This window comes from Prionailurus bengalensis, chromosome D2 (genome assembly GCF_016509475.1).
Source record: "Prionailurus bengalensis isolate Pbe53 chromosome D2, Fcat_Pben_1.1_paternal_pri, whole genome shotgun sequence".
Classification (NCBI taxonomy): domain Eukaryota; kingdom Metazoa; phylum Chordata; class Mammalia; order Carnivora; family Felidae; genus Prionailurus; species Prionailurus bengalensis.
Window position 1 is genome coordinate 44,919,385 of NC_057351.1, and position 23,310 is coordinate 44,942,694.

General features: G+C 51.3%; 1 protein-coding gene across 3 annotated transcripts; it reads right to left on the minus strand.

The window, feature by feature from the left end:
* Window positions 1–527: 527 nt before the first annotated feature.
* Window positions 528–19,063, minus strand: LOC122492944 (synaptotagmin-15-like). Of its 3 annotated transcripts, none has more exons than XM_043596792.1 (8): window positions 18,975–19,063; window positions 17,862–18,057; window positions 17,223–17,365; window positions 15,736–16,022; window positions 14,034–14,204; window positions 13,282–13,402; window positions 12,148–12,327; window positions 528–640 (listed from the first exon to the last, which is right to left on the minus strand). In XM_043596792.1, exons 1-8 carry the CDS (start codon window positions 18,979–18,981, stop codon window positions 588–590), a joined length of 1,158 nt encoding a protein of 385 aa, XP_043452727.1. In that variant the 5' UTR covers window positions 18,982–19,063; the 3' UTR covers window positions 528–587. The 3 variants fall into 3 exon arrangements, with proteins under 3 accessions (XP_043452727.1, XP_043452725.1, XP_043452726.1); XM_043596790.1 differs by lacking the exon at window positions 528–640 and adding an exon at window positions 9,176–11,754; XM_043596791.1 differs by lacking the exons at window positions 528–640; window positions 18,975–19,063 and adding an exon at window positions 9,176–11,754 and having other exon boundaries at window positions 17,223–17,447; window positions 17,862–17,966.
* Between the last annotated feature and the right edge of the window lie 4,247 nt (window positions 19,064–23,310).

The window sequence follows — 23,310 nt, forward strand, 5'->3', positions numbered from 1 at the left end:
CGTCTGGGTGGCTCAGTCGGTTAAGCATCTGACTCTTGGTTTTGGCTCAGGTCATGACCTCACATTTTGTGGGATAGAGCCCCGCGTCAGGCTCTGCACTGAAAATGGGTAATTAAGACATGATGGTATTAATATAAAGGTAAAGATTCATTAATGTAGCAGGAGGAGCCCAGGAACACACCCAAACATAACATGGATGCTTGATTTATTCCCTAGGTGCTACTGCAGACTAGTGGGGAAAAGGATAGTCTTTGTGATAAATGGTGCTGGGATAATTTGGTATCCTTGTGGAAAAAAAAAAAAAAAGACATGGAACCCCAAATTATAACTTATGCAAACATCTATTTCAGGTACATTCTATATCGAAATGGGAAAGGAAAAATAATAAAAGCTTCTTGAAAATAGTATAGAAGAATATCTTCATGTTCTCAAGGTAGGAAAAGGGTTAGAAGGTGGAGGAGGGGCAGTAAAGTATCATCTAAACTGAGAAGGCGCTTTGAGACCAGAAAATGAAACAGGCAGCTCCATACAGTTTACACAGTTTTATTCAGGGTAACTTACTGATGCGGGAATTGGGCGGGTGATGATCAGAGCCGCACAGCGATTCTCCCCAAGGTCCAGACCTTAGTCCACGAATTTTCTAGAGTGAGAGGATGTGCAGAGAGCACTGTGGTGAGGACAAAGGGTCTAACACTTAACAGACCTCATACCACCATCTGTGCTAGAATGAGGCAGGGGCCGGGGTGGGGTGGGAGGAGGTGGTTAGAAACTCTGTTATCTCTGTTAGTTTTCTAAACAACTTCAGGGAAGACCAGAACAAGTCTTCCCACATTCTGGTCGGGGCATACTTTAACCTCCAAAGGGCTGAATACGTAGCCTGAGAGGGGTCATTGTGTGGACAGGATGGAGGGCCGAGGTGGAGTCAGAATTGTCAGCACTCCTACAGAAAGACTTCTTAAGAAGAGGACCAAAAACCATCAATATAAAAGATGGCTTCAAGGGGGGCCTGGGTCGCTCAGTCAGTTAAGCAACTGCCTCTCAGTTTTGGCTCAGGTCATGATGTCATGACTGTGAAATCGAGCTCTGCATCAGGCTCTGCACTGGACTTGGGGCCTGCTTGAGATTCTCTGTCTCTCTCTCTCTCTCTCTCTCCCCGTCTGCCCCTCCCCTGCTCTCTCTCTCTCTCTCAAAAAAAATTGTTTAATTTCACTACATTAAAATTAAAAACTTCTATTTATCAAAAGAAAGCCATAAAATGGGAGGAAATCAACCACCAATATATTAGTAATTAAAAAAAAACCAGAATGGGAGAAAAAATTTGCAATACATCTAATCAAAATGAATTCCTACAAATCAATAAGAAAACCACAAACAACCCAGTAGAAAAGCAGGTAAGATCCATGAGTCAGCACTTCATAAAGGAGGAGACTCGAAATGACAAAGTAACATATAAAACATGTCCAGCCTCCTTCGCCATCAGCAGAGTACAAATTAAATCCACAATGAGGTACCTCTACATACTAAAAGGAATGACTAAAATAAAAAGACTGACAATACCAAGGATACCAAGTGTTGGCAAGGATGTGGGAGCGATGGAAACTCACACTGTTGGTGAGAATGTGAATTGACTTTGGAGAACAGTCTGGCTTTATCTATCAAATTGGAAGATACGCAAACCCTATGATCCGGCAACTCGACTTCTGATTTTATGCCCCCCCCCGCCAAATACATAATGAATTCAAAACATAATGTGGAGCGAAAGAAGCCAAATACAAAAGAATGCGTCCTTTCCAATTCCTTACATAAATTTTGTAACAAAACAAAACAAAACAAAACAAAACAACCTGTAGCATTTAAGGCTGCGTGGTCAGGTAGTAAAAGCAAAGAAGTGATTTCCACAAAAACTAAGTTAGTGGTTATTTTGGTGGGGCGGGAGAGGTGTGTTTGGGCGGGGGCACAAGGGAAGATTCTGGGGGAGGCTGGTTTACCAGTTACCAATTTCCTAACCACTCCACATCCATCCTTAATACATGCTCTGCAGTGAGTACGCTGCTGAACAGTAGAGGGCGCGAGAGGCACACTGCGGGAGGCAAGCGCTTTTCTTGCTAGTTCTAGTAGCTGTACATCAGTCACGATAAGGGTGTGAGGACACTGGATGGCGCTCTGCGCCTGCCACACGGCCCGAGCTCGCGGTCCTTAGGCCACATTGAACCCATGTCTGGCCTGTCAATCATGTTCCCATGACCCTCCTGACCTCGAAACCAGAGCTTCAGCCCTCTCTCCACCTTCTGGAAATTTGTCTCATCAGGTTAGTTAATCAGCAAACTGGTAAGAGCATGTTATCGAAACAAAGGGAAGACAAGAATCAAATCTGGTCACTTGCAGGATTATAGTTTACATTAGTGGAGATGAGCACATAATTTACACAAATGGAAGGGAAGGAGGGGGGAGAGGGAAGAAAGGAGGAAGGAAGGAGAGAGAAGAGAGGAAGAGAGAGAGGAGAGAAGGGGGGGAGGGGAGGAAGAGGAAAGGGAGAAAAAGGAAAGGGAGAAATGCACAGCCTCACTAGCAGCTAAAGGTGCACAAACAGAAACGGCTTATCTAGTAGGCACACAAAGGTCCTTTAACACGTCCCAGGCGGTGGGACTTGATGGCACTTTGTGTTGCCTGGGTCTTTTTTGGGGTCTCTCTGGCAGTGTGTAACAGTGACACCATTTCAGACAACTGGAATCTGATAGAAATATCAGCTTCACCACTTCCTGGCTATAGGGCCCTGAGAAATGGCAACCCCTCCCTGATGCTTGCATTTATCCTTGTTTTTAAAGTTTATTTATTTATTTATTTATATCCATTATGTTGAAACTATGGGATGTAATCTGCAAACCACTTCATCCTTTTTTTGTTTTTTCCCCAGTGACCCATTCGAACCTGCTCAGCAGGTAGCTTCTCCCTGCCCTTTGGACAAAAATCTGGGGTGAGGCCCATGACTTTTTTGATCACTCTTAGATAACAATAAATTTTTCCTGTAACTTCTACTTAAAAAAAACCAAACAGGCTGTGTTCAGCGCTTAAAATGTCCAATCTCATGTAGTCTGAATTCCCAACTTCATTTAAAGTTTGAGCTTCCCCTTCCCTCCTCCCCTCACCCTGGCTCCTGCCTGCAGGAGGCTGCCACAGGAAATGGGCAGGTAGCACTGTTTTCCTTTTCTCCATCTTGTGCTTTCACACCTTCCCCAACCTACTAACAGAGGCTCCTGGCTGTCCTAGCAGGGGCAGGGAAGGGGCACGGCCAGGAGGCCACTGAAGGGGCAAGAGAGGTTCTCCGTGACTGGTACGGTTATGAGCTGCAGTACTCACGTGGGGACTTCAAGAGCCTCCTTGCCCTATGGATCCCTCACCTAAGGTCCCCTTGACCCAGGTTTGCCCCAGAGTGTGGGATGGCACACAGTACCACCCCCAACCCCTTTAAAGGTCTTCATTACATTGTCTGGAAATTATACTTCCCAGACACTCTTATGAACAGTGTTCCAGGTTGAATTTGCCAAACGTGAGATAATTGGGTGAGACAAGAAACGGGCACCTGGGTGGCTCAGTCAGTTAAGCGTCCGACTTCGGCTCAGGTCATGATCTTGCGGTTCGTGAGTTCAAGCCCTGCGTCAGGCTCTGTGCTGACAGCTCAGAGCCTGGAGCCTGCTTCAGATTCTGTGTCTCCCTCTCTGTCTCTGACCCTCCCCCGTTCATGCTCTGTCTCTCTCTGTCTCAAAAATAAATGTTAAAAAAAAAGAGAGAGAAAACAGAAAGAGGGTAAAAATCATCCTTTTCTTCCTTTGACTCTGAAACTTAGGCCAGCAAGATGCTCCAAGCTCCTGCAATAATTTGGGCAAAAAATGCTACAGTGAAAAATCAGAAAAAATGTAACTGGCAGATGGCTGTGCAAATTCTCGTCACTCATCACTACAGGATAGTGAGTGGGCAACAGCGGCCGAAATAGAGGATCTGAGGTTCTCGCCTTCACCGAGAGCACCTGTGCAGCCAAGCACAGGCCCCTGGAGTTCCCCACTGCTAGAACATATCAGCAAAGTGCATTGAATTATCACCCCAATTCTTGACCCCTCTTGGCAGCTATGTCCAAGGCTATGTTGCTTACAGTTCCTCTCATAAAAAGGCATAGTTTGCCTCCCTGCCCTTTGATTTTGAACTTTTGAACATGCCTCAGCCAACAAGATATTAAGTAACAACACAAGCAGAAGGTAGAGATGTGTTTGCCCTTCTGCCTTCTCCAGGAAAAGAACCCTCTCCTGGGTAGCTGCTGCCCCTTGGACTTGTGCTCAGAATGAACAAACACAGAGCAGGCCTGGGTGAGGACCTGGAGCCAGGCAGACCTATTGTTTGAAAGTGAGTTGCCTAATCTAGATTGGCTCACACTCAGCTGTCCATAGATGGATGAGAAGTAAATGCTCATTCTAGTGCGACACTGAGATGTCATGATTGTTTGTTATGCGCCATTACTGCAGAAACAGAGGACATGAGTGGCGTTTCTCCTTTTGGCTTCACCAGCCATCCCAGGAACTGTGTAATCAAGTTCCCTGTACAAACCATTGAGATGTTGTGATTGTTTGTTATGCACCATTACTGCAAAAACAGCTAACTGATACAAGCAGCTTCTCTCCTTTTAGCTACACCAGCCTTCCCATGAATTGTGTAATGAAATTCCCTGTATAAAATCAGTCTTTGAAGAACATTCATTTTCTGGGAATTCTGAGGAAAAAAATTACTTTTCTGCTTGAGACAGAACGATGTTCATGGCAAGAACCCCTAGAAAAGTTGAATAAAATACAGAAAACCTCTTTTTAGTTACCGGGGAGCTGCTCAGTTGACAAGCATTTGACAGGCCATGATCTCATAAGAAGGAAAACACAAGGAGGTGAGCTGACATTCTGTGATCCACTTTTTCCTTCAGGAAACGTGCTGATTCCTGTTAAGAGGCTGAGCATTTGGCCAGAGAGCTGTGGCTATGAGACAGAAAAGGCAGCTGAGTGTCTGGAGCTGGAGAGACAAGAAATTGGAGATTGGGGTCGCCAATGCAGCTAGGACAGAAGGGGCCAAGATGTTGAATAGAAAGGAGGTAGAAAAGTAATTCTGACACTTAACGGTTTTCCACTTTGAGGCATTTGCTGAATTATGAAGCTGTGAATTAATTTATGCAGAAAGCCTATGAAAGACGTCAGGTCCTTTCCTTTTCTTTCCTTTCCCTTCCCTTTCCCCTTCCCCTTCCCCTTTCCTTTCCTGTTGTTCTTTTTTCTTTTCTTTTCTTTTTTCTCTTTTCTTTTCTTTTCTCTTTTCTTCTCTTTCTTTTTGTTCTCTCTCTTTCTTTCTTTTCTTTCCCCTGCCTTACTTCCTCCCTCCCTCCCTCCTTCCTTCCTTCCTTCCTTCCTTCCTTCCTTCCCTGAAAATAGCATGATACTAAGGAGATAAAAACTAGAGTTCAGGACCCACCAAGGAAGAGGGGCCCACTGAACACAACAGAGTCTCCTTTAGTGATCCAAATAGTACCCTTGGAAGACTACCCTCTAGAAATGTGGGAAAACCAAAGGTGGTGATAGAGCCTTACAAAAACTGTAACCCAGACTCCAGTGAGTTCATTACAGGACTGGATTAAGGTGACCTCTCCACATTCTGGTGGCCAGAGGATATAGTAAACCCTCTCTGGAGGAATAATGTCTCCTGGGGCTACTATAATTTCTCATAATGGTCAGTATTTGACAGTATATTGCCAGGCATACCAAGTAACAGGAATAAAGGGAGAAAACATACACAATAAAACTGGCCCACTAATGACACAGATATTGGTGTGACTGACAAAATACAGACTTTCATCAAAGAACTGGAATTACTACAAAGTATCAAATGGAAATTTAGAACTAAAAAAGTGCAGTAATCGAAATTAAGTACTCAGCATATAGGTTAACTACAATTAGACTTAGTGGAATAAAATTTATTGAAATGTAGGAGGGCAGTATAAAAACTCTAAGCTGAAGCAGAGACATAAAGAGAATGGAAAATACAGCAGAGTGCATAGGAGTCCTGTGGGAACTGACAGAAAGATCTAATATGTGTGTAATTGGAGTCTCAGAAGAAGAGGAGGGGAAGAATGGGGCAGAAATCATATTTGAAGAAATATGGGATGAGAATTTTCCAAAACTGATGAAGCTTTATTACTCCCAAGGTGGGTAAATAAAAAGAAAATTGCTTGTAGGCACACCAGACTCAAGCTGCTGAAAACCAGCAACAGAAAATATTAAAAACAGCCAAGGGTGGGGAGGAGAGGGAGATACATTAGTTTCAGAGGAGAAACAATAGCACTGATAACTCACTTGTCAACAGAAACGATGGAAGCAAGAAGACAATGCATACCATTTTTAAACTGCTGACAGAAAGACAATGTCAGCCTAGAATTCTACTTCCACAAAAAATCCTTTAAAAATGAATTTGAAATAGACATTTCTACTCAAAACTAAGAAAATTTGCTGTGAGCAGATCTGCACAAAAAGAAATACTAAAAAGAAATCTTTAAGTAGGAGGAAAATGATCTCGGGTAGAATCCCAGAAATGTAGGAAAGAATAAAAAGCAAAAGGAAGAACAACTATGTGGGTCAATATAAATGAATATTGACTGAACATAGTAATAATAGTAATGTCTTGCTAGGTGTAGAATATATGTGGAATTAAAATGAATCATATCAATACCATTAAAAAACAGGGGGAAATAGAGATTGAGTTTCCTAAGATCAGAACATTGTCTGGGAAGTGATTAAAAGGTAAGATTTGTCTTAGACTATAATATACAATAGATATAAGTTGTAATCTCTAGGGGAACCACTAAAGGAATAATGAACTGTGTAAGTAGCGACATACAGATGGGAAGTGGCAGGATTAAAAAATGAATTAATGCAGGAGCACCTGGGTGGCTCAGTGGGTTAAGTGTCCAACTCTTGATTTTGGCTCAGGTCATGATCTCATGGTTCATGAGATTGAGCCCCTCATTGGGCTCTGTGCTGACAGTGAGGAGCCTGCTTGGGATTCTCCCTCTCTCTCTCTCTCTCTCTCTCTCTCTCTCCCTCTCACTCTGGCCCTCCCCCCATCAAAATATGTAAATAAACTTTAAGATTAAAAAAAATGCAGTTACAATATGAATTAATACAAAAGAAGGCAACAAAGGAGAGAAAACAAAACAGGACAAATGGGAATAAATAGCAGTAATTACATGTAAATGAGCTAAATACACAAAAGACAGAGGTTGATAGACTTGATTATATTCAAGAGATAATTATGAGAACATAAGAAAGTTGAAAAATATGGGGAAAAATGGAGTGTTAGAGCTGTTTCACAATAATACATGGCCTAATCCACCAGAAAAAAACAACTGAAAATGAATATAAGCCTAATAACACAGCCTCAAAATATACAAAACAAAAATTGATAAAACTAAAAGAAGAAACAAACAAATCCACAATCACAGTGGGAGACTTTAACCTCTCTCCATAATGAATAGAAAATATACCTTCCTCCCCCCAAATCAGTAAAAATAGATGATTTGACCAATCTGATTCATAAACTTGACCTAAGAATAACACAGGACACCTGCTCACACAGAATACAGATTTGTTTCAAGCGCGAGGACATTGCAATAAAAAAAATTACAGAAAAATCTCTTATGAACATAACTGCAAGAACACTTAAAAATGTAATAACATGTCACCAGACATTGTCCGTACCCATAGAATGTCCGTACCCATAGAATAACATGTCACCAGACATTGTCCGTACCCATAGAAACAGCATGTGAACTGTGTTTCTTAGGTGATTATGATGTATCAATATAGGTTCATCAGTTGTAACAAAGGTACCACTCTAGTGAGGGATGGTGATAATGGGAGGAGGCTATGGATGTGTATGAAAAAAATCTCTGTATTTTCCCCTCAATTTTGCTGTGAACCTAAAACTGCTCTAAAAATGTAAAGTCCTAAAAAAATAATTTAAAAAATGATGTTGGTATGTTAGGATATTAAAAAGTAATTAAAAACATAATAGCAAATAAATCTAGATTTTAAAGAAATAAGTCCAAGTACTACCGTGTGTGTGTGTGTGTGTGTGTGTCCACACAGACATACAGACAGACAGAGGAACACAAACACCACTGGCTTCTATTACAAGAATGTAAGTTTGGTTTGAAATTCAATTTTTTTTAATGTTTATTTTTGAGAGAGAGAAAGACACAGTGCAAGGAGGGGAGGGGCAGAGAGAGAGAAAGAGAGGGAGACACAGAATCGGAAGCAGGCTCCAGGCTCTGAGCTATCATTACAGAGCCTGACTTGGGGCTCAAACTCATGGACCACGAGATTGTGACCTGAGCTGAAGTTGGTTGCTTAACCAGCTGAGCCACCGAGGTGCCCCTGGTTTGACATTCAGAAATCAGTACAATTCATCACATTAAAAAAAAGGAGAAAAATATGATTAACTGAAAAGACGCAGAGAAAGTATTTGATAAAACAACGCTATGATAAAAAAAACTTAAAAACATTTTTATTTATTTTGAGAGAGAGATCACGGGGGAGGAGCAGAGGGAGAGAGGGAATCCTAAGCAGGCTCCAAGCTCAGTGCACAGAGCCTGACAAGGGCTCAATCCCATGAACCATGAGATCATGACCTGAGCCAAGATCAAGAGTCAGATGCTTAACCGACTGAGCCACTCAGGTGCCCCATAGAAAAAACTTAACAAATTGAGAATACATAATCATGAGTAGGTTAAAGGTCCAATAGCAAATATTCCACGTAGTAGTGAATATTGAAAGCTTCCCCCCTAAGACTAAGAAGGCTACCTGCATGCTCTCCCTGCTGTCAGCCAGCACTCTCTGGAGGTCCCAGCCAGTGCAATTTGGGTTTTCATCTTGTACCCTGTAACGTTGCCGAGCTCGTTTATTAGCTCTAACAGTTTTTAACAATTCCTTAGCATTCCCTATAGACAAGACCATGTCATTGCAAATATAGTTTTACTTCTTCCTTTACAATCTGGTTGGTTTTGTTTCTTTTTCTTGCCCAGTTGCCCAATCACTGCAGTTTGACGAGATAAAGAAGCCATAACGATTGTGAAGGAAGAAACACAACTGTCGTTTGCCGTTTGCAGAGGTCATAGCTATATGCAAAGAAAATACAAAGAATCTACCAAGTATTACAATTTAAGTTATTTTAGTGAGACCACTCAATAGAAACAGTCCACATAATAAAGTTAATAGAATCTCTACATACCAGCAAACATAAATATAAAACATCTAAGAATCTAGTGAAAGATGCGCAAAAATACTTTCCCGAAAACCACAAAATGGTTTTAAGAAAACTTGCAAAAGACCAAAAGAAACGGAGGGATATACCATGTTAATGGATTGAAGATTCAGTATTGTAGGGATAAAAAATGGCCCCAAACTGGTCTGTATACTCCATGGAAATCAGTCAAACTCTAGCATTTCTTTGGTGTGGAAACTGACAAGCTGATTCTACAATGCTTTGTGGAAATGCAAAGGCCTTCTTCATTCTGCAGGGATCACCTGGAGGACAGGATTGAGACAACTCAGGTCACCTCTCGCTCGTCCAGTGGAAGCACTTGTGTGTTTTTTGCCCTGACCATGTCTGTAGACATTCCAGCCCAATACAGCAATCCCTTCTTCTTCCCCATCAGACCAGAGAGCCTGCCAATCTCTTGCCATTGAGAATGTTCAGTTGTGAGTCAGTTGCACCAGTTCACTCTGTCCTGCAAAGGGGATACTTAACAACTTTTCCAAGTGGCCCTGGAAAGGCCTTGAAAGTAGGGTGGCTGGCACCTCTTGTCTCAGGACCCCAGGTGAAATGGAAATAGTCCCAGTTTAGTAGCCTGCTATTCAAACATATAGAGAACCCCTATCACGTGTGTGCTATGATGTTATTAGAAATTACTGGAGGGGCGCCTGGGTGGCTCAGTCAGTTGAGCATCTAACTTCGGCTCAGGCCATGATCTCACAGTTCCTGAGTTCCAGCCCCACATCCGGCTCGCTGCAGTCCTGCAGTCAGTGTAGAGCTCACTTCAGATCCTTTGTCCCCCTCTCTCTGTGCCTCCCCTGCTTGTACTGTCTCAAAAATAAAATAAAACATAAAAAAACTAAAAACAAAGAAATTACAGGAGTGTGGGCTTTGTTGGAATTTATTGTTGTGTACAATAAATGAGAAAAAGTAAACAAGATATTCTGTTTGGACCACTGCCAGGTAAAGTGAGTCTTTGTGCATTGACAGAGATCAGATCAGAAGCGAAGTTAAAGAGGCACAAACGGAGAATAATGATGGCTACTTTCTTTTGCTGAAGTTGCTTCACTGCATAAGAAAAGAGACAACACGAGTTTAAAGTTTGTTCCATTTTCACAATACGGTGTGTTGACCCCGCAAGTTCAACAGCATTTGGGTGAAAATGCAGGTTGCCTGTTAACAGAGACAGACGCGATGGCTGCTCATTACCTTGAGTACAACTTCACGGGGATCGGATGACTGTGGTTTGTGGGGACTTCCATTTTAATGAACTTCACACAGACACCTGCCACAACACAGTCCCCATAATGAAATCACTTAGGTTTATGGGAAAAGCTCTCAGCCCTGCGGGCTACGCTTTTGACCGCATGCTTTCACCATTTCCTGCCTAAAGTGAGAGCCCCAAGGAGCTGAATGCTGTCAACCAGGGAGACCACAGAAGCCACTAGAACACCTGTAAGACCAGGGGCATGAGGCTTGGATTATGGGCAAGATGTGGCATGATGTGGGCCAGGATCTGACCCAGCCCTGGGAGGGACCTAACACAGGTGAAGGCCTCCTCCCTGGCACAGGGACAGGATGCCGAGAACACGTCCACCACTTGGTACCTGGGTGGGCTGTTCCCAATGTTATTTCCCAGGTCCTAAAGCCAGCGAGTCTTGATCCCTGAGAGCTTTCTCTCCTGAGCTGTGGGCACACCGTGCTGCCCAGGAATCCTGGGGCTGTTCCACACTGAACTGCCCAACCCAACTCTCAGACTGTGCTATTTATAGTGGACCAACTGAAATCAGTGCTTTGGGTGCCCCCTGCACCCCATTATTCCCCCGGCGCAGTCTGTGTTCTCTGCTAAACGGGAGGCAGGGAAATCAGAGCCCATATAGGTTTAGCATCAACATGCCATCAGCTTTCTGGGATGGTGGAGCCTAAGTTTCCAGTGAGCACACACAGCTCTGCTATCGCTGAATAGAGTATTTCTTCTGAATGCCTGAGATTCCGGTCCAAATCGGGACTGTGGTGCCTGGGATTCGGAGCCCAGGCAGCCCCACGGGGAGAGGAGGATGGAGTGAGTCGGGAGGGTACCTGAGGCTGGCGGGTGGCAGCCAGCCACGCTGCCAAGCTGGCTGGGGCTCCCTCGTCCCTTCTCTCCTGCGTGGTGGCACTCACAGTGCCCTGGCTCCGGCCGGCCTGGCCCAGCAAGATGCTGGCTGGAGCATCCAGGCCTGCGGCTGCCACAGGGGAGAGGAGAGCAGGCTCCCCCGCAGACCCGAGGGCGCGAGCCGGGTCAGGGCTCAGTGGTGCGACAGAGGGCATGCCAGCGCTTCACCAGCTCCTTGGGCTTGCTGAGCATCTCGTTCCAGTGCTCCAGCTGCTTGCCCCGGGCATACATGTAGGGGCCCACCACCACCCGGCCCAGCGCGTGGCTCTCTGCAGGGGAGGGAAAACGTCTTCACTCTCTGGACCACAGAAACCACATCACTTCAGCAACATCCCCGTGCCTTCTCTCTCTCTCTCACTTACTCCTCCTTTGGAAGGGTGGAGCAAGCCCCCTCCCTCTCTAAGCAGGAGCTGACAGCCCCCAAAGGACTGGAGTCGGAGATGGAAAAGGGAGCCCAGGTGGAGAGCCAGCCCTAGGGGGTCACCTACTCTGCCTCTCACCCTCCTCATGAGACATCTTAAGCCAGCCTCACGCCAAAGAGCTGAGGGAGAAAGGGGTCCCTCCGGAAAGAAGCCCTCTTCCATCACCTTCACGCTGCCTGAACGCTCCTCCTTTGCCCGTGTCCCCAACAGCCCGGCCGGGGTGGGGGGGGGCAGCCTTACTCTCTCCTTCGGCGCCCTGCAGCACGGTCAGGCTGAGGCTGGCAGTGTCCAGCTCAGCGGGGTCGGCCTTGAAGCTGAAAGTCTCGCTGTACACGGGGTTGGCGGAGCCCAGGACAGCCGAAGTCTTCTTGCACTTGACAAACTTGTTGTGGTTCATCAGAGACACTTTGACACACACACCTGCGGGGCAGTGCAGACCTTGTGGGCCGGGAGGAGCGGGCGGGGTCCAGCCTCTGGCCTGTGGGAGGTCTGGCTAGGAGGGCGTGGCCCACCCTGGGCGCCAGGACCCCCGTTGCTCACAGCCACTATAGCCAGAGGGCGTTACGAGAGGAAACAGGGTTGATTAGCCAGGGTTGATTAGCGTATGGCCTCACGCCAGAGGAAACGCTGGGCTCCCTTCCTCTTCCTTCCTCTGTGCCTCCTGAATGTGCCCACGGCTCGGCTGGCCCTTGTTTACCAGGGCCTGGCACCACACGCCCATCCCTCCCTTTGGTGGAGGGGGGCCCTCTCTGCCTGCTGACTGCTCAGGCTCCCTGGGGCCCCTTAAACACCTTCTGCTTCAGAGGGCTGAATTTTTGGAGTGGGGCTCATATGGGTTTTGGATCCACAGTGGAAGGTTGAATGACAACTTGCTTACAGTGACCCAGATGCGGAGACACACAAATGGCAGACAGCCACCACCTTGCTGGGGTGGGGGGGGGGGCGGGGGGAACACATAAGGGCAGGACATTATGCTGAGCCAGAGCAGGGCCTTCGCTCCTCCAGCTGCTGGGTTCTGGGGGGCTAGAGGAAGCAGCACCCCATGCTGCCTGTCGGCCCGGGATGCCTCTTCTTCCAGTCGGGTGCCATGCCTTGTGTGCAGGGGAACCCTCCGTGGGGACAAGGGGACGCGGGGTCTGGCCCTGGAGGAACTGGAGTCCTTCACAGAAGGGCAGAGGTAGAGGCGGGATCAATCTAAGGTGGGTTCAATCTAAGGAAGTGGTTTCCCACATCACAGTTGTCCACAGAGGGTGGTGAGCACTCCCGTGGTGGCTCAGACACAGGCAGGAATTGCATGGCCAGGGGCAAGGGGCAGACTCCAGCTCCCGGCCCCAAGTTCACAGGACAGAACCTGCCCGGGGGAGGAGAACTTACTGACAAAACTCGTGTCCTCCTGGAGCTGGAGGCCCTTGGCTCGCAGCACGACCACAGTCAGACGGCGCAGGCAGTCGTTGTAGCCAAGGCAGAACTGCAGGTCTCCAAACTCAGAGGGAGGCTGGGAGGCCGAGACCGAGAGGAAGGCACCCGGGTCAGTTAGCAGGTGCCGGAGGAGCCACGGTGCCTTCCCGGCAGTGCCTTCCTCCTTGGTCCCGGCAGTCAGGCACTGGTACTGTGTGGCACTTTTCTCCTTTAAGCCCACCCTCATTTGGGCTTGGATGGGGAAACTGAGGTCTGGCCAGCTGAAGGGACTTGCTGAAGATCACACGGTAGTGAGGGGCAGAGCTTCGGACACAGACCCAGGTCTAGGGGATTCCAAAACCTATTCCAAGCTGCCACCATCCTCTCGGGGGTCAGGAAGATAGAGGGTAAATATTTTCCTCGGTTGGACCATTTGGGGTGTCACCTTTCACAGCTGTCTGATCTGGGTGGGAATTTAAGTGTGGACTTTTTACAAGTCTCTGATCTCCAGGGCAAGAGAACCTCAGGCGGCCCTTCCCTGCCCAGGAGAGGCTCCACTCTGCCCCCTTGTCCCATGCACTTGCGGCCCAGGCCCAGAACCCTGAGTCACACCGGTAGGGGCAGTGGGCAGTAGGCTGAGGGCTGTCGCTGGCCGACAGGTGCTGGGTCACACCTGCCCACGGTAGTCTGACACACAGTGGTATATGCCTGGTGACCTTGACCTTTACCTCCAAGCTCTCAGCCTCCAGGTCTCTCCAGATGAGGCGCGGGCAGTCACCTGCCAGGGTCTCGTTTTTCAGGGGGAAGAACACCTGGCCCAGGAGCTGGTGCTTCCTCTGTCTGTCCACGTGGTACACGGAGAACCTGAGTACCCTCTGAGTGATGCTCTTGCTGGACACCTGGGGGAGATGAGGGTCTGCGCTGGGGTCAGGTGTGGAGACAGGGGATGGGGTAGGATGGCGTGCTGTTCTGGACCCAGGAGCTTTTGGTGACAGGTGACTCAACCAGGGACCTGCATACCCCAAACCCAGGCATCCTCAGGGGGCCCTTTCCAGCAGCGAGCCCAGTACCCCTGGGAAGTGGGAGTGTGTGCCACAGCCTTGCCTTGCAGGGTATGTTTCAAGGACCAGCAGCGTTCACCACTTGCCTGGACTTTGCTAGAAATATAGGACCTGGGCCCCACCTCAGGCCCATGAAGGGAATCTACCATTTAACAGGACCTCCAAGTGATTTGCCTGCACATAAATGTATAGGAGGTCTCACACCGGAGCCCAGGGAACCTGCCCATCTCTGCCATCTGAGTTGGGCACCCCTCTCCCTGAGGCTGTGTCCTCATCTGTAATGGGGATAGTGGTTCTTACTCTCTGAGTTCCCCACGCAATCATGGGGTCTGATGTTTGGCAGATGGTCAATTAATACTGATTTGCTTCTCTTCCTCTTCTCCTTCCCCTCCCCCATTAAAGCACAAAGAGGCAGAATCAAGTTGGGACGGGGCAGGAGAGTGATGGTTAAACAAAAATCAGTTTGTGAGCGTGACGTGTGGCCAGGCTGGTCAGCAAGGCTACGTGCCTTCATGTCACAAGGCTTCATGCCCCGAGAAGGCATGCCCCGAGGTCACCTGTGAGTTCCCACAGTCTTGGTCCCCAGCAGGAGGCTGGGAGATGGGCCCCATGCCACCCCTCTTCTCAGCTACAGCTCTCGGCCCAGAAGAAGGCAAGAATCAGGGCTCTGGCTCAGCAATCACCCTCTTCTGGATGCTGCCCGGACTGTCCTTACCTTGCCAGCCAGCCTGCTGTCCGCTCTTGAAAATGTTTGCCCAAGGCTTCAAGGCAGCTCTTGATGGCTGGTTTCCCATAAGGGGCCCCTAGTCACCTGCTCAGGCTCCCAGGTACCTGTGAGCTTGGCTCAGTGCCCAGACAGCCTCTGCACCTCCAGACCCTGAGCCAGCCCGCCCACAAGCCAGCAAACGCACCACCTGCTGCAGGATGGCTCTAGGGTCCTGCACCGGTCTCTGATGGGATAGGCAAGTTCCTGCCCCCACCCGAAGGGGCATGGGGGGCTTGCCCTCTGCCTTCTTTAGATAACCTTGCCAGAAACCTCACAGTGCTCCAAAGCCTTGGAGCACTTCTCCAGAGCCCCATGGGCCAGAGCGAGGCATTCAGTAGGTGCTCCAAGAATGTGTTTTCTTGTTCTCTCATCCAGGCAGCCTGGCCAGAAGGAGCCCAGCCCTCTACCCCCTCACCTCCCTAGTCTCTGCCCTACCCCCATCATCAGCGGTCAGGACAGGGCAGGCAGGGGGAAAGCAGAGCTGGTGGCATCAGGGGTCTTGGGGGGCTGCAGGGCCCTGGCTAGCACAGAAGGCTGGAGCTCACCTGCACGACGTCTGCTCCTTCCCAGGAGGCCAGACCCTGTCTGCACCAGAGGCCTTACCTGGAAGATGAAGTGCTCATCAAACTGCGGGTTGGAGGTCTTGCGTTTGGTCTTGGACTGGAGGAAGCGCCGCTCGTCGGGCAGCAGATGAAGCTTCACCAGGGGGCTGCAGGTCTCTGAGGGGCCTTGCAGCCTCCGCGCCTTGATCAAGCCCACCAACAGCCGCTCGGCTTCCTGCTGGTATTCCAAGGAGAACCACAGCCGCCCCAGGCAACCCTCAGGGAAGTCCGTCTCACTCGTGTCCTCTAGGAACTTGTATAGCTCTGGGTTGATGGTCCCCACCATGCCTGTATTTCCAATGACACAGGGGCGGGGTGGTCTGCCAGGCCAGAGGAAGGCAGGGCCATGGGGGACAGCGAGCTCTGGGCTTCACCACCCCTGCCCCCTGCTCGTCTCTTCTTGGCTGAGCCTCCAGTAGGCAGTTCACTGTCCTCTCCAGACCACATCCACCCCCTGCCCTTCTCTAGACTGAACACAACCTCTCTCTCTAGTACAGCTCCTCAGGCAGCCTGCCAGCACTAAGGCAGGGCATATCCAGGCCTGCTTCCCTCTGTGGCTCCCAGCAGAGTGAACAGTGTTCATTTAATCCCCGCCCCTTAGGTCGGGGCCTGCTTGTTGGGCAGGGGGTTCATAGTGCCCAGGACCTGACCTGGCCCCTGTCCATGGTGTTCAGAGGATGTCTCAGTGATAAAACTTTGCCTCTTCTATTCCTGTTGAAATTAGAAGGGCCTCGCTGATAACTGAGTGGTTCCTGGGAAGGTATCTTGGAAGGTGTTCGGAGCAAAGGTATGGGCAGAAAGCTGAGCACCCAGCTCCCACTTTTCTGAACTCTGGATCAGCCAACCAATCAGTCTAGGAAAGAACCCATCAAATGTTCTGCACCCGCATACCAGGGTTCCAATCCCTCTGTTGCCTACAGCCTCTGTGACCTTGGGCAAGGCACTGTTAGCCTTCCGAACCTCTGTTTATGAATGTGCAAAATGGGGTGAGGATCTCTCCCCCCAAACAGGCAGGGTGATGTCTTACTCCACAATGGCACATGAGGCCATATCTGGTACAGGCTAGGGGGCAGCAGGCATTTCGTAAACCCAAGTACCTGGAAAGAATGGTCACTGGGCCACTCTTCCCAAGGGAAACCAGAAGATTCTGCCCAGAGCACTAGGATCCCAAGGGAAATGGCTTTACTGCTGAGACTCAGCAGAGCCCAGCCAGCAGCACCCCTGTTTCTGTTTCACTCCTGGGGTCCAACCCAGGGGGTGAGGCTGCTGCCTAAATTCTGCCCCCAGGAGGCCAGTGGTGTGGGCTTTCCCCAGGTACCACAGTCCTGGTGGTCTCTGCCCCCAGAACAAGTGGACCTGGTAATTGGGGGCATCACTGGAGGGCTGCTGGTCCAGGCTGTTTTCCAGGGTCAGGCCCATGAAACCAAATGGTTCCACCCCGGCCAGAGCAGACCCCGACCCCAGGCAGGCTCTGGCGGGAGCACTCACCAAGGTTGCTGCTGGAGGTGTGGGGCAGGAGCTCCGGGGCTGGGTAGGGGTCCCGTGGGACCTGAGCCCACTCTCCACTGTTCAGGGGTACCCAGTCTCGGTCTTGGAAGGAAGGGGGCACCACAAATGGCACACCTGGTGGCCTGTCCCGAGGCGGGAAGATGACATGTTGGTGGCAGGTGGAAGGTGTGGCTCCCACAGCCCATAGGGGTTGAGTGTCAGAGGCTGGGGGAGGAAAAGCCAGCAGGAGCCAGGAGGAGGCAAGAGCACCATATTCTGGGCCCACACCTGCCCCCGCCTGCCCCCCACCCCCACCCGCAGCCAATACCTCTGCCTGTCTGCAGCCAGTGGGGCCAGCACTGCCTCAGCCACTTACTGGTTGTGTTCCCTGGACCCGTTACTATGTCCTCTGAGCCTATAGGAAATAAGCTCATTCTGGAAAACGAGCTTCATAATGCCTGCCTCATAGCTTGTGGTGACAATTCTGGGGTTTCTTCATGATCGCTCCCAGCATGATGACCACATACAGGAGGCACCCCATAAACAGACCTTTCCTTTCCCACCCTACTCCAAGGGCAATGCCACAGGGAGGGCCCTAAGCAAGGCCAGGGGCTTGCTTGGCCCCACACCCTGCCTTACCTGCTTGTCTGGGTCCTGGCGGCATATGGCGGGCAGAGCTTGTCCCCTTGTGTGCTGGACGCAGCTGTGGTCCCTGGCAACTCCTCATAGGTGAACATGGCACAAAGCCTCTTCCACAGACAGCAGCTCACCCAGATCAATAGCAGTAGCAGTAGCAGCCCCCCAGCGAGGCCCCCGATTACCAGGGCCACCTGCTCTGGGGGCAAAGACCACTAGGACTGTGATGCCTGGAGAAAGCCACTCCCCTTCACACCACGGACCTGCTGGGGGCAGGATTTGGGCAGCAACCACATGCCCTGAGTTGGACCCCAGGAGCGACACAGAAGCAGGCTTCCTGTTCCTTTGGAAAGCAGCTGGCCCTGGACTTGAGATTCTGGTTGAAATGAACCATTTTCTTGTGCTTCTGAGTAGAAATTAAATCTGCTCTTACCAGAACCTTTATCTTCCCTGGACTCCTATTCAGGCTTGAGAGCAAACCCGAGTGTGGGCATCATGTACATAAGGAAAGCCCAGGAAGGGGTGATGTCCTGGTTTGCATTCCCGGCCCTATCCTTTGGGGTCCTGGAACCTGCTGAGAGGCCGAACTCACGTTTGAATTCTGTAACTGTCTCTACAACCCAATCCCTTGTTCAACCCTCTATCAAGATGAACCCTCTTAGGGGAGTCGGCTGGAGACGACGGGAGTGTGGATGAAGAAAAGGGCAGTGGGCGTGAGAAACGGAGACACAAGTACCCTTTGCTGCCTGCACCCGTACAATTGCGGGGACCTGGCAGGATCCACTCCCGTTTCAGCGCCCTCTCTGGGACGCTCGCTCCCAGGCGCCTGCTGCCTTCCTCTGACAAAGAAGGGGCCTCCTTCGGGTCACGTGAGGACACGGGGCTTCCGGGGCTCTGGGGTCTGGACGAGGGGAGTGGTGAGAAGGAGACACTCCCCCCCACCTTCCTGACCCCCAAAGGTCCTCTAGGAGCAGGCCTCCCTCTCCACCTCTTCCCGTGCTAGGAGCCACAGGCAGGTGCGGGCGGCGCCCCAGCGGGGCAGGGGGGGCGGGGGGAATTGGGGGCCGAGGGCCCCCGACGCCGCCCTGGGGGCGCGGGTGGGGAAGGGGCACTTACCCGCCATGACACTGCTCGGCGGGCTGCCGGGGCTGGGGCGCACTGGTCTCCGCGCCTCCACGCGCCGCGGGACAGGCTTTTAAAGCGCGGCGGTGCCGTCGGCGGGCGCGGGGGCGGTCCCTCGTCGGGTCCTGGCGGCAGTCGGCGGGGGAAGGGAGCCCGCCCCCGGAGGCCGCAGCTCCGCCCCGGCCAGGCCCGGGTCGCCGGCGAAGGGGGAGCCGCCGGTGAGCGCCAGGAAAGTGCAGGACTCTGGGCTGCGCGGCTGGGGCGGGGTGGGGTGCGAGGGCGCCCCGCTCCGGGAGGGCAGCGCCAACGCTTTGGCCGCCGCGTCTGAAGGAGGGCTCGGCACCTGGCCCTTCACGCCCGGCCCCCTGGACACGCGACACGCGGGTCTAGGAGTGCCACTCCATCTTCCGCGATCCTCTGCAGGCTGTGGCTGCGCCCCCCGCCCCCTCCCCGGCTCCCCCCATATCCCTCCCCCCTCCCCCCCGACCCCGGGCCTGCGCCCACTCCTGCTCCCGAGGCCTGCCGGGCTTCCAGGTTGGACTCTCCGCGCGCGGTCCCGGGCCCCCGTGCCGCCTGCCTGACCGCGGGGGGCGAGGGGTGCGGGGCTGAAATTCATGGGTCCGCCCTGGCAGCACACAAAGTAATGAGGCGTTGGACAGCCCGGGTTCTGCAGCGGGACCACCTGGGTTCCTACCCCGGCTTCCCACTAGCCAGTTGTGACACTGGGGACAATTTCCTTCAGCGCTCTGGGCTCCCTGTCCTCAATTGGGTTAGTAAGTAATAGTAATCCCTCTGGGGTTAAAGTATGTAATGGACACGGCTTAGAACGGAGGTGACTTGGCCCCACGGTGCGCGGAGCGGGGGGGGGGGGGGGGGGGGGGGGGGGGGGAGGGGGAGTGGGTGGTGCACAGCGCGTGCCAGCCACCTCTATGGTGATTATCTGACTCAGGGTGGCGTCGCCTGGATCCCCTGGACACCCGCAGCCCCTCTTACTGAAATGCTTATTATCAGACCGCGGGGGCAGTGCCAGACTAGTGAAGGCAGCCAGAGCCTTGACCGGAGGCTCCGGTCCTCTGCCAGCTTCCACCCGGCGTGCGTCCCATTGGAGGACGCGCACCTCTTGGCGTCCCATGGAGTGTCCCTGTGGGGTGCTCTGGTGGGAGCATCTGAGACCTTGAGGGGGCGTCTGGAGATGGGGACCGAGATGAATATGTGTGTGTTGGTGAGGTGGGGGCGGGGGGGAGGGTCGGTCTTGTTTTACAGCCTTGAAGGTTTTGACCAAAGACCCCCTCTGGGCCCTGCTCCAGCCTGGCATCTGTGCCCATCCCGGTAGGGAGGAGGCTGACTAGACAAGAGGGACAGCCCACCAGGCTGTCAGTGTGCAGTTCCACCCTGCCCAAGCACTGCTTGACCCCAGGCGAGGCGGGATGGTGAGGTGAGCCTGGGTCCCCCTCATCTCGCAGGGGCAGGGGGAAGAGTGGCTCTTTTCTTTCCGGGGTCTGGTGAGAAGGTGGGTCCCTGCATCTGTGTCCAGTAGGGCATGCCTCTCCACTCCACCCCGGAAGCCTGCTGGGAGTCTGCTGGAACCTGGTGGAGGCAGGGCATTCTCCTCCACCAGCCTGCCCCCTCCTGCATACCATTTTGGCTGGAGTGTCTGGAGACCTGGGACTCTGACCTTTGCTTCTGCTGGGCTGATGATATCTCAGGAAATGGAGTCTGGGTCTGCCTCAAAACCTCCTCATCTTTGCCCTCACCTCTGAGTTGAATGTCTGTTAGTTTCCTGTTGCTGCTGTAACAGATGACCACAAATGTAGTGGCTAAAATAAAAACACAAATGTAGTCTCTTACAGTCTGAAGTCAGAAGGCTGAAATGGGTCTGCAGGGCTGTATTCCCTCTGGAGGCTGGAGGCAAATCCACTTCGCATCCTTTCCCAGCTTCTAGAGGCTGCCTATATGTGGCTGCTTCCTTTATCTTCAAAGCCAGCAGCAGCATTTTCTAACCTCTCTGAATCCAAGTCATGTTCACATCAACTTTCCTGCCTCCATCTTTTTTTTTTTTAACGTGTATTTATTTTTGAGACAGAGAGAGACAGAGCATGAATGGGGGAGGGTCAGAGAGAGAGGGAGACACAGAATCTGAAGCAGGCTCCAGGCTCTGAGCCATCAGCCCAGAGCCCATCGCAGGGCTCGAACCCACGGACCACGAGACCATGACCTGAGCTGAAGTTGGACGCTTAACCGACTGAGCCACCCAGGCACCCCCCTGCCTCCATCTTATAAGGACCTTTGTGATTTTGTGGGGTCCACCCTGATAATCCAGGATAATTATCCCATCTCAAGATCTTTACCTTAATTGCCTCTGCAAAGCCCCCTTTGCCATGGAAGATAACCCATTCCCAGCTTTCAAGAATGAGGACATGGACATCATTGGAGCCAGAGTGTCCATGGAGCCCTCTGGGAAGGGATGGTTTACATTCTTTCTCCCCCTGCTGCTTAAAGCTCTCAGTGGGCCCAAAGGCTAGGACCAGGCAGCTAGCAAAGCCCACATACCCCCTTGCGTGGTAACTTTCCAGTTGCCACGAGCCTCTTCTTAGCTGCTTTGCCTGGCCTGGTTACCCCTGACAGGGCATGGCACCCATCCACACGCAACCACCTCCATGATTGGCCCCAACCTGTGTGAGTGGGTACTTCTGGAAAAGCGAATGCATTGTGGCCACTCTGGCCAGGTCCGGAGCTGCCCATCCTCCCCCCAGCCCCATGCTGTGCTTTTCCAAGGCCTCCTGGCTTCCTATCTGTTTCCTTCCCTCACCACCTACCTCCAAGCCTTGGCTCACTCCTGCCAGCTCTTCTTCCTCAGTCCGTCTCCATCAACACCAAAACCTTCTCTAGGTCTCCGCCATCTCTGACCTGGAGCACTGCACCAGCTTCCTCTCTGCTCTTCAGACTCATCCCTAAACCCTCTCCTCAGCTTATGTCTTCCAGGCTCCCCTCCCTGGTCTCACCCACCTGGATGCCTCCCCACTGCCATCCCTCTGCAGTGCTCAGAGCCTGTGATGATTACCCCACCCCACTCTCCCCAGCAGACCAGGACCTCATGAAGGCAGGGAGCCATGCCTTATTCAGCTCAGCATCCCAATATCTGCCTCCAGGGCCAAACTGCTGAATGGTGGATGAAAAGCTTGCACCCTCAGGATGAGCTGCTTTCTGGTTTCTGCCAGTGTTATCCGTGCATCGCACACACCCTGGGCCCACACTTAAGGGCCCACCAGGATCTCTTTCCCTTGCCCTGGAAACCAGCTGCTGGGTCCTGCACTCACGTTGCTAGCTTGGCCTGCAAGCACCTTATGTGTGCACCCAGCCCTCCGAATTTTGAGTCTTTGTTCCTCCACAGGAAGATGAGAGCAAGTGTCAGGGGAGAAGCTCACCCTTTTGCTGCTTCTTATGTTTTGGGCATCACAATGCAGGCTCAGCGTACATGACCCGTTGAGGCCTCCATTGTGTCAGCCCTGCAGAGCTGGGGCCACTGCTTCAGATGAGGAAACCACATCAAAGTGGTTCCGTGGACTACCCAGTAAGTGGTAGGCTAGACTCAGCTCCTGGACCCCCTCATTCCTTTCCCCCCACTGGCCAGCTGAGGGGCCCAAGCAAGGCCCCAGGAAACTACTTCCTGTGGAGATGACTGTGAACTTAGGCCAAAAGCCACAGGCACCATGGCCAGTATCCCCTCTCTCCACTGGCCCACAGGGGCTCTGAGCCCTGCTGGCCTGGAGCCTGCTCACATAACAATGGCCTCCAGATCTAGCTGCAGCCGTGGCCCTGCTTCCTGTTTTCAGATCTTTCTCCTCCCTAGGTCTCTGGGAGCTGGGAAATCTGGAAACAGTGGCAGACAAGGTTTCTCTTTGCCGTGGCCAAAAGGAAGCCATATTTCAATTGGTGAAAGCATTCCCAAGGAGGGTTGCAGGAAGTCCAAGTGTTTAAAGGCCTGCAAATGCCTGCAGGTGATTAATAATTCAGTGCAATGGATGATTCAAGAGAAAGGCCACTTTCAATTAACCTTAAGAATCAGCCCGTCTGAGGAAGTGTCATCTCTTGTCACCTAGGAACAGAGAGAGAGACCAGAGCAGGATAAAGGCCACTCCGAGAAGCATGTGGAAGACTGTGTTTCTCACAGTTATGTAAATTCCACCCTGGTCAGCCCAGATCTCTCTCTGTGAGGTGTGGAAGTGTTCTCCCCACACCAGCATCATAGATTTTCTCTGTTTCCACTACATTGGCCTTACTTTCCTATTTTTGAGGAGATTGGAGGAAATAACTTCCCATATCGGGTCAT

What these genes read in the sequence shown, in the direction of transcription:
- LOC122492944 (XM_043596790.1), bottom strand. An exon ending in GCCAGGACCCAGACAAGCAG is followed by an intron (nt 17,366 to 17,861) that starts GTAAGGCAGGGT and finishes GCCTCGGGACAG; the next exon opens with GCCACCAGGTGTGCCATTTG. An exon ending in ATGAGCACTTCATCTTCCAG is followed by an intron (nt 14,205 to 15,735) that starts GTAAGGCCTCTG and finishes CATCTCCCCCAG; the next exon opens with GTGTCCAGCAAGAGCATCAC.